Consider the following 16,320-nt stretch of genomic DNA (forward strand, 5'->3'; position numbering starts at 1 on the left):
CTTTCTCTTTCTCTCTCTCTCTTTCTTTCTTCCTTTCATCAATTTTTTTTAAATTGGGGTGACATTACTTAATAAAATTATACAGGTTTCAAGTGTACAATTCTATTGTGTGTTCACCACCCTAAGTCGAATCTTCTTTCATCACCATATATTTGACCCCCTTTACCATTTTCTACCTTCTTTCCCCCTTTCCCTCTGGTAGCCACTATACTGTTGTCTGTGTCTATGAGTTTTTGTCAGTTTGTCTTGTTCTTTTGTTGCTTTCAATTTTATATCCCACATATACGTGAAATTATATGGATCTTGACTTTTTCCATCTGACTTATTAGCATGATTTTCTCAAGATCCACCCATGTTGTCTCATATGGGAATACTTCATTTTTTCTTATGATTGAGTAATATTCCATTGCATATATGTACCACATCTTTATCTAATTGCCTATTGAAGGACACTTTAGTTGTTTCCCTGTCTTGGTCATTGTGCATAATGCTGCAATGAACATAGGGGTACATATATCTTTACAGATAAATGTTTTCAATATTTTGGGGTAGACACCAAGAAAAGAGATTGTGGGGTCATAACGCAATTCTATTCTTAATTTTTTGAGAAACCTCATACTGTTTTCCATAGTTGCTGTATCAATTTACGTTCCCAGCAGCAGTATATGGGGGTTCCTGATTCTTTACAGATAACTCTTGGGTCAGACGTCATTCTGGTTTCACAATGAGAATTTTTTAAATGTATAAGAGTCAGATTTCATAAATAAAGCATTTTTTTTCGTTAAAGGACATACATCACCCTTGACCTTCCCTAATCATTAGAGAAGAAGTGAAACCTGGCCTATTCTGAGAGAATGGGGTAAAAGGAAGGCCAGTGGGCTGGGAATGGGGGAACTTGTGCTCAGCCCTGCCCACTACTGACATGTAGTCAACTTCACACTAGCCTCTGAGAAGCAGAGTTGGGGCATGGTTTCTTCCTATTAGCTTGTGTGCTGACAGGACTGCTTACTGAAGTGGTGAGCAGAAACCTGGAGACAGCAGAGGACAGAGAAACGATGGGGCCTCCCAGGCCTGGAAATTTCTCTGAGTTTGAATGACATTCAGCAACCTAGTTATGCTCTCTTGAACCTTTTGCTTTTTTCACAGTAGCTTGGGTACAAACAATGCCATATACCCACACCTCCAGGGCTAGGTAGTGGTCCCCAAGCTTTTTGGCACCAGGAAATCCAAAGATGACTGCTAACCATGCTGGGCTTAGAGGTGCCTCAAGAGGCCAAGATGCAAACTGAGGCAGGCTAGTGCTTAGTGCTGGACTTGGTACTCTTGCTACTCAGCAAGAGGTCCAGGGCATACTGAGGCCAGGTGCTGCTTGTTCGGGTTTTGTGAACATTTGAGAGATTTTAAGAAAGTCTGCATCATGAGCCAAGACTGACCATTTGTATGGAAAAGCCACCAGAAGTGGCTTGAGTAGGCTTGTGCATTGGGTGGGGTGAGGTGTCAGGCAATCACCAGGGTTGGGTGACCAGTGTTAGCCAGGTTGATGGAGACTCGGACATGATGGCTGCCTGCATCTGCACATCTAGAGAGGGTAGCACTCAAAAAAGAAACAATTCTGTGCTGGATTCTGCCAGCACTTCCGTCTAGAAGAAAGATGCCCCTTCAGCCCTTTCCCTGGAGCCAGACAATTCAGTTCCTCTCTGTATATCCCTGATGCCTCTCAAGCTGCTGCTCCAGCATTGGAGCTCAGAGCGAGTGAGTCCATCAGTGAGTAAATCCATGGGCAGGACCCCTTAGGAGGAACATCTGTGACTCCAGCTATCCTTCATTTTAGCCACAATCTCTGCTGATTTCCACAGCCAAAATTTATGGGGACTTCTCTTTCTAGCACAAGACCCTTGCTTCTCCAAGGAGACCTCTGCAGCCAAGATATCCCTCCTGATTCTCAACTGCCACATGTGGGTGTGAGACCAGCCTATTCTGTGTCTCTGTCCCTCCTACCAGTCTTGAGTATGTCCTCAGTCGTAGGACTTCTGTTCAGGTAGACTTTAGGTGACTCTCAATGATGGCTCTTTTGTAGTTTAGTTGTACTTTTCAAGTGTCTGTGAGAGGGGGAAAGCACAGTGTTTTCCTACTTCACTGTCTTGACCAGAAGCTATATCACAATTTCTTTTTCCTTTCATCTGTTGATGGATTTTTGGGTTGTTTGCACCTTTTGGCTATTGTAAATAGTGCTGCCATTAACATGGATTTATTTGAGTATCTTTCAGTTCTTTTGGGTAAATACCTAATAGTGAAATTGATGGGTCAGATGATAATTCTAAGTTTAACTTTTTGAGGAACCATTAAACTGTTTTCCACAGCAGCTGAACCAATTATACATTCTCCCCAGCAATGAATAAGGGTTCCAATTTTTCCAGATGCTTACCAACATTTGTTATTTTTTCATTAAAAAATTATAGAAATTTTAGTGGGTGTTAAGTGGTATCTCATTGTAATTTTGATTTGCTAATGGCTACTGATGTTGAATATCTTTATATGCTTGCTGGTCATTTGTTTATGTTCTTCGGAGAAATATTTATTCAAGTTCTTTGCCCATTTTTAAATTGGATTATTTGTCTTTTTTTGTTGAGTTTAGAAATTCTCAATATACTATGGATACTAGACTGACATGATTTGTGAATAGTTTCTCTCATTTCATGGATTGTTCTTTCATGTTCTTAATAATGTCCTTTGATGCACAAAATTTTTAGATTGATGAAGTCCATTAAATTGATGAAGTCTATTTTTTCTTCTGTTGTTCATGCTTTTGGTGTCATATGTAAGAACCCACCTGCCAAATCCAAGGTCATGAAGATTTAGCTCCTGTTTTCACCTAAAAGTCTTATGGTTTTAGTTTCTATTTTAAGTCATTTATCCATTTTATGGTGTGAGGCCAGGGTTCAATGTCATTCTTTTGTGTGTAGATGTCCACTTTTCTCAGCACCATGTATTGAAGATGTCATTCTTTCACCATTGAATCGTCTTAGCACTCTTGTTAAAGATTAATTGGCTGTAGATGTATGGGCTTATTTCTGGACTCTCGATTTTATTCCATTGGTCTAAATGTGTCTCTTCATGCCAGTACAACATTTTTTGATTGCTGTAGCTTTGTAGTAAGTTCTGAACCTGGAATGTATGAGTTGTCCAACTTTATTCTCCTCTTTAAATACTGTTTTGGCTATTTAGAGTCACTTGAAATTCTATAAGAATTTGATGGTCTGCTTTTACTATTATGTTAGCTGTGGGATTTGCATAAATGCTCTTTGTCATATTGAGTAAGTTCTTGTCTATTCTTAATTTTCTGAGATTTTTTTTATATGCTGAAAAGGTGTTGGATATTGTCAAATGCTTTTTCTGCATCAATTGTGGTGATCATTTTTTCTCCTATTAATGTGATGCATTTCATTGATTTTCTTATGTTGAACCACTCTTGTATCCAGAGAAAAATCCACTTGCTGTAGGATTTGATTTGCTAGTATTTCGTTGAAGATTTTTGCATGTATGTCCATAAGGGATATTGGTCTGTAGATTACTTTGTGTGGCTTTGGTATCAGAATAATAATACAGACTTCCTTGCTGTTCCCTGCACATACTAGACATACTCTCACTTTGGGGTCTTTTGAACTGGTTGTTTCATTTCCATAGAATAACTGTATCTCCTCTTTCAAGTTTACACAAATATCACCTTCTCAAAGAGGACAATACTGGCACCAAAAGTGAAATTACAAATTGCTTCCCTCCTTCACCCTAGTACTCTTGATTCTTTTCTCTGATCTAATTTTTTCTTGTAATAGCACTTATCTTTCTTTATACTATATAAATTACTTATTCATTATTATATGTCAAGGTATTATTCTATATATAATAATATGTAGTATACTATTTATAATGCTATATATTATATAACAACAATAATAACTTTGTTATGTATAATTTACCTGTTTACCTTTATTTTATACACCTCTCCACTCATGTCCTGGGTGTGGGTTTTAGTTTGTTTACTTTACAGATGTGTCCAAAGTGCCTGAATAGTGCCTGGAAAATATTTAAGTCAATAGATATTTGTTCAGTTGAATTGAATACATTAAGACCAAAGGCTAGAACCACTCCTGGCACCTATAAGGATGCTAATAACAATCTCACCATAGGTTGTGAGAGCAGCACTATGGGCAGAATATTGGAAAATCAGAGTTTGTAATTTTGGATTAGCCTTATGATTTTTATTGGTTTGTTTTTATTTTTATTTTATTTTTTCAATTTACTTACACTAAAAGTCCCTTTTATTTGGTAGAGTTCTATGAGTTTTAATTTATGTGTAGAATCAAGTGACCACCACCACAAGTAGGATACAGAACAATTCCATCACTTGAAATTGTTCCTAATTTGCCCCTTCTTAGTGAAACCCTTTCTCCACCGCAATCCCTGACAACCACTATTCTATTCTTATAGTTTTGTCTTTTCCAGAATACTGTATAATGCAAGTATACAGTATGTAATCTTTAAGGTTAGTTTTGTTCACTCAGCACAGGACTTTGATATTCATTCAGTTTGTTGTATTAGTTCACACATTTTTATTGCTCAGTAAAACTCCATCATATATTTGGCAAATAATTTTTCCCAGTCTGTAGCTTGTCTTTTCATCTCTAAAGTATTTTTCATAGATCAAAATTCTTTAATTTTGATGAATACTTTTTTTCTTTTATTGGGTTTCTTGTGCCATATCTAAGAACTCTTTGCCTAATCCAAGGTCATGAAAATTTTCTCTGACATTTTCTTTTAAAAGTTTTATAGGTCTATAATCCATTTTGAGTTACTTTCTATAAAAGATATGAAGTTTAAGTCGAGATTCATATTTTTGCATTCAGATTTTCAATTCTTCCTATGCCATTTGTTGAAAATATTGCCCTTTTTCTATTGAATTGTCTTTGTTCCTTTGTAAAAATTCAATTGACCATATTTAGGTAGGTCTTTTATGGACTCTATTCTGTTCCATTGATCTGTGTATCTAGTCCTTCACTAATACTGTCTTCATGACTGCAACTTTATGATAAGTCATAGAATCAACTAATATGAGTCATCCAAATTTATTCTTCTTTTTCAAAATTGCTCTGGTTATTTTATTTCTTTCGCCTTTGGCTGTTCCATTAGATATAAATTTAATAATTGGCTTATCTATATCTATAAAAAATCCTGTGATTTTGATTGAAATTGCATTAAATCTATAGGTGAATTTAGGGAGAATTGAAACCTGAGCTATATTGACTCTTTCAATCCACAAACATAGTATGTTTTTCCATTTATATAGGTCTGTGATTTTTTTTTTTAAATCAAGATCTGTAGTATTTAGTGTATGGAGCCAGTACATTTTTCTTAGATTTGTACCTGAGTATTTAATCTTTTTTGGAACACTATTTTAAATGATGTTTTAAAAATTTTTACCAATTATTTTCTTCTAGTATATAGGAATATGATTAATTTTTTATGTAATTGTGCATCCTGAGGCCTTACTAACTTTACTTATTACTTCTAGGTGCTTTTTAAAAAACAGATTGCTTGAGATTTTCTATGTAGACAATCATGTAGTTTGTGAGTTTCTTCTTTTCCAATCTGTTGCTCTAGCGTAATATTGAGTGGGAATAAAGAGTGGACATCCTTTCCTTAGTCTTAAACTTGGAGAGAAAGTCTTCAGTCTTTTGCCATCAAATATTATATTAGCTAATTTTTTGTAGGTACCAATTATCAGGTTATGGGTGATTCTTTCTATTTCTAGTTTACCGAGACGGTTTATCATGAATAGATGTTGAATTTTTCAAATGCTTTTTCTGCATATGGTCAGGTGTTTCTTTTTCTTCTTTAGTTTATTAAATTGATGGATTACAATGACAGATTTCTTTTTGATTAGTGAATCAGCCTTGCATTTGTGGAACAAACTCAATTGGTCATAGTGCCTTATTTATTTTTTTATATAGTTATATTTGATTTCCTACTAATTCGCTGAGAACTTTTACATAAGAGATGTTGGCAAGTAGTTTTCTTTTCTTCTACTGGCTTTGTCTGCTTTGGTGTCAAGGTAATTCTGGCATCATAGAATGCATTGGGAATTGTTCTCTTGTAACTCTTGAAAGAAATTGTGTAGAATTGGTGTTATTTATCTTTTAGATGTAAGGTAGAATTCACCAGTGAAAACATCTAAGTCTGGAATTTTCTTCGTGGGAAGGTTTCTAACTACATATTCAGTTTTTGTAATAGTTATAAACCATTCCGGTTATTTTTTCTTGCTTGATTTTGGTAATTTGTGGCTTTGAAGGAATTGGTTCATTTCATCTAAGTTGTTGAATTTATGTGTATAGAGTTATCTGTAGTATTTTCTTATTATCCTTTTATGACTGTGGAGTGTGTAGTGATATTCTGTTTCATTCCTGGTATTGATAATTTGTGTCTTTTCCTTTTTTTTGTTAGTTTAGCTAGTGGTTTTTCATTTTTAAAATGTTTTCAAAGAACTATATTTTTACATAATTTATTTTCTCTACTGTTTTTTCATAATAATTTCTTTTTTTTTTGCTATCTTTATTATTACATTTCTTCTTCTTGCTTTGGGCTTATTTTTCTCTTTTTAAGAATAATATCTAAAAGTGGAAACTTGGATTTTTAATTGGAGACCTTTCCTCTTTTGTAATGTAAGCATTTCAACCCATAAATTTTCCTCTAAGCACTGCTTTAGCAGCATCTCACAATTTTTTCTATGACATATGTCATTTTTATTTAAGTTAAAAACATTTAAAAATTTTTCTTGAAACTTTTTTTGACCCGTAGGGTATTTAGAAATGTTGTTTATAATATAAAAGTACTTAATACTACTGCATTGTACACTTAAAAGTGGTTAAGATACTAATTTTTTGTTATGTGTATTTTACCATGATACAAAAGAAATATGTTGTTTAATTCCCAAGTACTTGGGGGATTTTTAGTTTTTTTTTTTCTATTACTTGCTTTTAATTTAATTCCTTCATGATTATAGAACACACGATGTATGATTCTACTTTGAAATGTTTTAAGGTTTGTTTTATGACTCAGAATACAGCCTAATTTGACAAATGTTCCATGGAAATGAAAAGATTGTGTATTCTGCAGTAGGTGGGTAGAGTTTTCTATAAATGTCAATTCTATCAGTTGGTTGATGGTGTTGTTCAGTTTTATCTTTGATCGTTTTCTGTCATTTTTTTCTATTGATTACTGAGAGAAGTGTTGAAGTCTCCAATTATAATTATGGATTTGCCCATTTTCCCTTTCACTTGTATCAATTTTTCTTTATGAATTCTGATGCTCTGTTGTAAAATGCTTACACATTTTGATATTGTGCCTCCTTTCATCACTGTTTATTCCTGACACTAGTCCTTGCTCCAAAGTTTGCTTTCTCTAAGATTAATAGAGCCATACCAGCTTTCTTTGGATTAGTGTTAGCATGGTATAATTTTTTCTAATCTTTTACTTTTAACCTATCTATATCATTATAAAGTGGGTTTCTTGCAGATGGCATAGAGTTTGATCTTTTGTTTTTTCCATTTTGACAATACGTGTCTATTAATTGGTATATGTAGATAGGCCATTTTTAAAATGCAATTTTCAGTGTGTTTAGATTTAGTTCTACTATCTTATTATTTGTTTTCTCTTTGTTCCCTCTTTTCTGTTTTGCTCTTTTTCTTTCCTACATATTTGTGGATTATTTGAATGTATTTTAATATTCCATTTGAATTTATCTATTGAATTTTTGACTATGTCTCTGTTTAGCTTTTCAGTACTTGCTCTAAGGATTACAATATACATACTTGACTTTCAACAGCCTACTTAGAATTAATGTTTTGCTTCTTCAAATAGAATATAGAAACCTTACATCTATGCATGTGCCTTTGTCTTCTCCTATTTTTGTTGTAGTTGTCATCAAATACAATTTGCTTTCAACCATTATACGTATTTTAAGAACTTAAGAGGAAAAAAAGTCTGTTATATTTATCCAAATATTTACCATTTCTGTTCTCTCTTCATTCCTGAAATATCAAATTTCCTTCTGTTATTATTTTCTTCTCATCTGAAGTAGTTCTTTTAGTATCATTTTTTAAATTAAATTTTATGAAAGAAATTATCTTTGTTTTCCTTTATCTGAGAATGTAGTAGTTTTGCCTACATTCCTAAAGGATATTTTTGCTGGATATGGAATTCTTTTCAACACTTTAAAAATGTTGTTCCCCTGCCTTCTGATTTCTCAGAAGAAAATCCACAGTCATTCAAATTGTTCTTTCCCTGTGTATAATGTATTGTTTCTCTGGCTGCTTTCAAGACTTTTTTCATTGTTGTTAGGATTCAACAGTTGATTATGCTGTATCTGGATTTTTTTCTTGTTTTTGTTTGGGTTTTGCTAAGTTTCTTGAATATTTAAGGTTATGTATTTCATTGAATTTGAAGAAATAATGGCTAGCACTAATTGAATTAAAAAATTTTTTCTGTTTTGGATTACCATTCTTTATTCCTGTTTTTGATACACGTGTTTTCTTCTTAAAGAAACCCCTCCAACATTTCCTATAATATTGGCTTGGTGGTGATAAATTCCTTTAGCTTATTTTTGTCTGGGAAGCTCTTTATCTGTCCTTCGACTCTAAATGATAGCTTTGCTGGATAAATTATTCTTGGTTGTAGATCCTGAGTCTTCATCTTGTTGAATATTTTTTTGTCAAGCCCTTCTGTCCTACATAGTTTCTTTTGAGAAATCAGCTTCCAGCCTTATGGGTGTTCTCTTATAAGTAATTATTATTTGTTGTTGTTTTTTTCTTGCTGCTTTAATATTCTTTCTTTATATTTAACCTTTGACATTTTAATTATGATGTATCTATTAGGATCCATGATTTTTGGAATTCTCTGAGCTTCCCGGGGTTTTATGTCCATTTTCTTCACCAGGTTAGGTAAGTTTTCCATCATTATTTCTTCAAACAGCTGTTCAACATCTTGATTATCTTCAGTTACGCAGATCAGATGGATATTTGGACCCTTAATAGTGTCCCATATGCTCCTTAAATTATTTTTTTATAGTCTTAGTATCTTATCTCTTGCCATTCTGATTGCATGTCCTTGGCTTTCTTGTCCTCTAGATAGGGCATATGATCCTTTTCTTTATTCACTTTGTTTATTCCTTTGTTTATTATACTTCTCATCTCAGATAATGTGTTATTCATTTCAGACTGATTCCCTTTTATAATTTCCATTTCCATTTTTATGTTTTTTATCTCACTGAATTTATCTATACTTCATTGAGCATCTTTATAACCAGTGTTTTGAACTCTGCATCTATTAGATTACTTGACTCCATTATATCTGGATCTCTGTTCTGTTCTCTCATACGGTTTCTGCTTCTTTGTCTTCCCAGTCTGGCTGCCTTTCTGTGTCTGTTTCTATGTACTAAGCAAGCTCCTAAGTCTCCTGGTCTTATTAGTGTGGATTCGTGAAGTAGATGTCCAGTGGCACAGTCCTGAGAGGGGTTCAGCTGCAGGCCAAACTTAGCCCAAGCCTCTATCCCTCCGGGGTCAGCTGTTAAGCTTCAGCAAGCAATCCCCAGTGGCTGTACTTATGGTTGCCTCAAAAGGCCACACCAGAAACTGAGGCCAGCTGCCTCCAGTGTGAGTCTAGGTGCTGCTCAGCAAAGAGAACCTGACTCACTGAGGATATACCTAGACGTGGCTTGGTGGGGCTGTGAGTTGGGGGAGGCAAGGTTTCAAGGAATTCTCTGGGCTGAGTGACCTCTGTTATCCAGTTTGATGATGTCACAGCTATGGTGGCATTGTGTCCTGCGCACTGGGATGGGGAAGGACTCAACAAGGAACAATAGATACCGCTGGCACTTCTGTACCCAGAGAGTCTCACCTAAGCCCTCACTCTGACAATGTCTCCCTGTAAGTCCCTGGTGACTCCTGCATGCAGCCGAATCAGCACTGGTGCTCAGAGTGAGCAGGTTGAATTAAAAAATTTTTACACTGTACTCTTTCTCCTTTTTTTTTTTTTTTTTTTTTTTGGAACTCAAACACAAGGAATGTTAGAGCTTTTGGTACAGCAATGCGTGACATTGAGTCTTTGTGATTTTTTGTTCAGATTGGGCAATTTCTACTGATGTATCTTCAAATTCATGAACTTTTCCCTCTCTCATCTCATTCATCTATTGTTCCATTCAGTAAAATTTTTAAATTTCAGTTATTGTATTTTTCAGTTCTTGAATTTCTATTTGATTCTTTTTATTGATTCCATTTCTTTACTGACACTCTAGTTTTTCATTGATTTCAAATGTATTGACACTTACTACTTGGAGTTTGGTTAATAATAGCTGCTTTAAAATTTTTGTCTGATAATTCGATATCTGTGTCTTCTCAGACTTGGCATCTGTTAATTGTTTTTTTTTCTGGGTGAGATATTGAGATTTCCCTGGTTCATTCCGGGCTGAGTAGCTTCAGATTGTATCCTGGGCATCTTGAATGTTATAAACTCTGGCTCTTGCTAACATCTTCTGGAGAATGTTGATTATTTTGTTTTAGAAGGAAATAGGCTTAGTTAGAGTTCAGGCCACACATTCTCACCCACCTTCTGTATTAGTTTAGTTTTCAAGGACTTCACAAGGTTTTTTGATCTGTCCCCATACAGTAGCCCATCTTGGGTGGTGGTCTACTGCCAAGTTCAGATCTCAAAGCCTTTGGAATGTGGTTTAGGATCAAATCCACACATGTGCAGCTCAGAATTGAACCCAGAGTTTTATACACAACTTAATTGTCTCACTTTCTTAAGCTTCTTTCTCATCATCATCTCCCCAACACTTTCTGGTTCTTAGGGACCCCTTCCTTCTCTTCTGCCTAGAAAGTCATGGCTTTTGTTTCTCTGCTCTGCCACACATTTCCCACAATTGAGCCTGTTTCTGGGACCAAGCAGGCAGAGGAAAAAGAGAGAAAAAAGCAATGGGACTTTGCCTACACTTTTGGGACCACAGTTCATCTGGTCAGAGAGAAAGAGTCTCCTTCCTGTGAGTTTCAGATGCATGCCTGGCCTCAGCTTCTGTTATGAGGTTGCCAGGAGGACAGGGTGAGCAAGAATGGAGAAGCCTAATGCAGAAAATACCAGGCAGTTCTCCTCCATGATCTATGACTTGTAGGAACCTCTTTTCCTCCCCTTAGACCAAAAACAGAAGCTTTCTCTTGTAGCTCTGTTTGCCTTGTTTACACCTGGTACATAGTTTTAGATTTCAGGCTCCCTTTGAGCCCATACCAGAAGATGCAGAGAGGGGAGCCCTAGAGAACTCATTGCCAGTTATATGATACTTTGAGTTTGGTTTCTTTCTCTGCTATCATTTACTTTTCAGAGTCCTCAGGGAGCTACTTATGTATTCTATCTGGATTTTTAGTTGCATTTATTGGATAGGAAAGAGTAGAGTGTGCTTACACCCTTCTAGAATGGATCTAGAAGCCTGTGTGTGTGTGTGTGTGTGTGTGTGTGTGTGTGTGTATTTAACATAAAATGAGAGCTTTGTCATCACTTACATATCTAGAAAGAAGGGGCAAGGACCAGGGAATTGAATGCCATTGAGCACCAACTATGTGCCAGGTGTTATGCCTTAGTGCACAAAAGCATTATTTTATACCTCTGTGAGGAAAGTATAGTATTGTTAGCTCTGTTGTACAGGTGAGGAAAATTAAATACTAAGTGGTGGACTTAAGTGGTATATTGTGGCCTGTTTTAGAAAGATCCACAAAGTTCAATGAAAAACAGAAGAGAGTAGGAGTCTCAAGATTGATGTCCTGCTTCCCTTCTCTTTACAGGACAGATGAAAGCGATGCTGTGATCATGCACCCCGGGGTCCTGTGCATCATGGTGAGGCTGCTGCCTCGGTTGTACCATGAAGATCACCCCCAGGTACCTGTTGATGAACATATATATTTTCCTTTTTCACATGACTGATCTTTGAAGCCAGCGACTTGGTTTCCCTTTTTGCCTTTGTCCTCAGTGCTTTGTATTAATAGAAGATCTCTTGTGAAGGGGAATGTCAATGTGTTTGGAACTCTTGATTGAGTTCTGTCCACCTTTCAAAGCTATTCAAAATAGATTACCTCTGTTGGTGAAGTGACCTTCTATAAACAACAGCTAACCAAAAAACAACCAAAATGATTTTTAACCCTCATGAGGCAAATCCTGGTGCTAAGGCCAGCACTGGGAAGTGGCAAAGCTAAAAATTCTTCACTGCCCATGTAGTCATCTATCCCATGGGTTCTGGTTGAAATACTGACTTGATGCTCTGTGCAAGTCATGCAGGGCTAAACAAGATGAACGCTGCCCATGGGGCCTGCATCTGCAGTGGGGACTGGGAGGTGGGTACATGCTGACAGACTGAATAAGTAAGCTCACAATGAATATCCAATTACAGATTGTGACAAGTGATATTAAGGGGGAAAAACAGTGCTGAGAGAGAATACAAAGAATAGGGTGGAAGAAAGACTTAATTAAATGTAATTCAAATGAAGGGGTGGAGGTCAGGCAAGCCATCTTTTAGATGGTGACATTTAAGCAGAGCCCTCAAAGATGAGTGAAAATTAACCAGGTGGGAAGGATTCTGCTGCTGGTGGCTAGAGCCAAGGAAAGCCAAGGGACAGAGAAGAAAATATGCAAGGTAAGGCAGACATAGAAAAGCTGGAGCCCTGCCACAGTGTGGTGTTTTATCTCCAGGGTAACAAGCCACCTCTCTCAAGTAAGTAGAAGATGACACTATCAGATTTTTTTGTACTAAAAATATCTCTATGGGTGTTGCATGGAGGATGACCTGGGAATGAGGCCATCTGGAAGAGGTAAGGGTACAGCAGTTAGGAAACCCTGTCTACAGTCCAAGTTACATGTGGTTGTAACTTGATTAGGGTGTTTGCTGGAAAGTGTGAAAAGAAAGGAGTCAAGAGACCCATTCAGACATAGAATCACAGGACCCTAAAATTAGTGGGGTACAGGGAGTGGAAAGAGGGTGACTTAGGTTTCTGTCCTGGCAGAACTAAGGCTCCATTGCAGGGAGGAAAACTTGTATGGGTGACAGCATTGAGTAACAGAATTAGGCAAATCCTGAGAAAGTACTCTCAACTTGGAGAATAAGTACTTTAGAAGTTCTGAGAAAGAAACCAGAGTTATTGAGGAAGACCTGGAAAATACACATTTTAGATTTATCAAGAGCAGATGAAAGGAAATGAATTGAACTGAGCATCTACTCTATGGCCATAACACCGTGAATGTGCCCGATCTCATCTGAATTGAGCAGCTACTATGTACCAGACACGGTGCTGGGCTCTTTCACTGTTTATTCTCATAGTAATTTTTGGGGGAGTATTACTGTCTCCATTTTAACCAGTGGGACAATGGAGGCTCAGATAATTTAAATGGGTTTTAAAGATTCTCAGTTAGTGAATCTCGTGTTAAATATGGTCCTATCTGGTGGCAGATCTGGTCTTTCCCCTGCATAGCAGTGGTTTCTATAGAGAGAATGGAAATGTAGAGACATGGGTCCAGCTCTGCTTTGTCTGAGAGTTAAAAAGGAGGTGATATGTTTTAGGAAGAAATGACAACTAGTGGAATTATTAGTCACAGCCTAAAAATGACGACCTAGTAAAAATATTGCAAATCCTCTGAAATCAGCAAAAGTGGAGTGGAGGAGAAAAAGCTTTGATGTGTAGGGAAGGGAACTGTTCTCTTTCTTTTTAATTTAAAAAAATTTTCAATTAGTTGACATTCAATATTATATTAGTTTCAGGTGTACAACATCATGATTAGACATTTATATACTTTATGAAGTGATCACCCTGATAATTCTAGTACCTACCTGACACCATACAGTTATTACAATATTATTGATTATATTTCCTGTACTTTACATTCCTATGACTATATTTATAACTGACAATTTGTACTTCTTAATCTCTTCCCCCTTTTACACTATCCCCCCAGAGAACTGTTTTCATTAAGGAAATCCTATAATATTTGGTACAGAAGTGAAAAAAAGACTAACTGATCCCATGTCTACATGTTCCGTTGTAACTGAAATCTTTTTTCTGGTTCCTGGTCTTCTGCTGGAAAGTGATGTTTTAAACCAATGAACAGGGATACATCTAATAGTAAATTGAGTGTTCTTTATATTTTTCAACATTTATAGAAAAGCACTAGAAGGAAATGAAATGGGTTAGATTACTACTTTAGTTATCCATTGCTATGTAACAAACTATTGCCAAGTTAACAATGACCAGTCATTCTTTCTCATGTTTCTGTGAGTCAGTTTAGATAGGCACAGCAGGGACAGCTCGTCTCTGCTCCACAAGGTATTGGCTGGGCTGAAGCATCAAGTTGGGTTCTTTACTCATAAAACTGGCATCTTACAAGTCTGCTCAAATGGCATGAGGCTCCTAGGCTGGCTCAGCGGGGTCAGATGTCTGGGGCCTTGATTTGAACTGTTGGTAGGATTCTGAGTTCTCCTTCATATAGACCTCTCCATTTGGCCTCTAACAGTGGCTTCTCTAACAGTCCACATAGCAGCTCAGGGCTTCCAAAGGCACAAAAGCAAAAGCTTCTGGGCCTTCTGAAAGCTTAAGTCTGAAACAAGCCAGCATTGCTTCCACAACATTCTATTGATCAAAGTGAGTCACGGGTTTAGCTTAGACTCAGTAGTAAGGGATATATGCCTTCCCTACTAATGTGTGGGTGGCATGTGTGTATAAGAGAGAGGGAATTGTTGGGGGACAACTTTAAAGACCAACCACCATACTCACCTTAAGTATCCAATTGATAGATAAAAATATTTGACCCCTAAACCAAATGTTATCTAAAGTCTAGAACCTTACTTTCTTTACATTGATATTCAAGATAGGGCCTATATGGAACATATCAGAAACTAATACACATTCTTCTATGTCAGGAACGCTATTTCATCAATATTTATAACAGCTCATGAAATATATGAGAATCTCTCCCATTTTGCAAGTGCTTGAGGCTCAGGAAAGTTGTTTAACTTCCTAAGGTCTTGGGGTTAGTGAGGGGAGATGTGAAACACTTCCAGGCCTGAGGTCAAAATGTGTTTGATGAATGAGTCTCTCATCTTTGCAGCTCTTGAGGGATACAAGGTGGTGCAGTCTGGGCATACATTTTTCCATTGTGAGGATATCTGGCTTCCTTGGTTGTATTTTGTACCATACAATGGACTTGCATTAAAAACAACTAAGCCAGTGATTTGGGTGGTCTTAGCACTCAAACAGTTTCTTATGGATGCATTGTGCAAACTCCACCATGACAGTGACTGATGAAGTGAGGCAGAGCAGACAGTGGCCTGTCCTTCCATCTCCTAGTGCAGGGAAACTCTGTGGATGAGTCTGAGTTTCAGATAAACTTCACGAGCTATCACATTACTGAATGGAGAAGAATTTCTACTCATCCTATGATGATAATTAGATAAATTAAGTATACAAATGAGAATCCCATTTGGTGAAATATTTTTTCTTTATTCAGGTCACAATAAGTAATTTAAAAAAAAATCGAATTCTTCCTCGCTGTCTCTCAAGTATGCAAAAGAAATGTAGTGGAGCAATTTCTCACATATTTTCTACAGATGCCAAATCAGCAGCTAAAGTTGGATAATTACAGTGATTAATTTCTGAAAGGGGTGGTGGTGGTGGAAAACCTCATAACAACAAATAGAACAGTAAATCAAATGAGAAATAAGACCATACAATAAAATGCTGAAACGAAACACCGCAGGACTGAATATTTTAGTGCAGAAAAAGGAACAGGAAATTTCAATAGATGGCAGTGTTACTAAAAAAATGGGATATGAGTTCCCACTCATCTCCCTTTAGATCTGTCTGGTGGTTCCCCAGCGTTTCCTATGCTCTTATCCACTTTACATTCTTCAGATGTTCTTCCTACCTCATGGGTAAGAAATTGATGGCTTTCCAAGATGTAGATGCCATTTTAGAAGCAACAGCTTAAATAACTACACATATGGGTTATTAGACTTATTTCTAATTGTGACCACATTAAATTTGCCCTGTTCACAACCAAGAGGCGTTTTCTTCCTCTCCAAAATGCTAGTACTGTGAGCTGCTCTTAGAAACAGATACTCCAGCTTGTGTGTGTGTGTGTGTGTGTGTGTATGTGATTACCAGTATTAAAATTGGACTGAGGGAATTTTACTGTGAATGTTGCTATCCCTAGAACAAGGCAAAAATGGAGTTCAATTCA

General features: G+C 36.5%; 1 protein-coding gene across 6 annotated transcripts in view; it reads left to right on the top strand.

The window, feature by feature from the left end:
• WDFY4 (WDFY family member 4) overlaps positions 1–16,320 on the top strand; it is a 288,917-nt gene that overhangs the window by 54,777 nt on the left and 217,820 nt on the right. For all 6 annotated transcript variants that reach the window (XM_011355393.2, XM_011355394.2, XM_011355392.1 and 3 more), the window contains exon 13: positions 11,883–11,976. In XM_011355393.2, coding sequence (XP_011353695.1) covers positions 11,883–11,976 — 94 coding nt within the window. The remainder of the gene's footprint in view (positions 1–11,882; positions 11,977–16,320) is intronic.

This window comes from Pteropus vampyrus, unplaced genomic scaffold (genome assembly GCF_000151845.1).
Source record: "Pteropus vampyrus isolate Shadow unplaced genomic scaffold, Pvam_2.0 Scaffold20, whole genome shotgun sequence".
Classification (NCBI taxonomy): domain Eukaryota; kingdom Metazoa; phylum Chordata; class Mammalia; order Chiroptera; family Pteropodidae; genus Pteropus; species Pteropus vampyrus.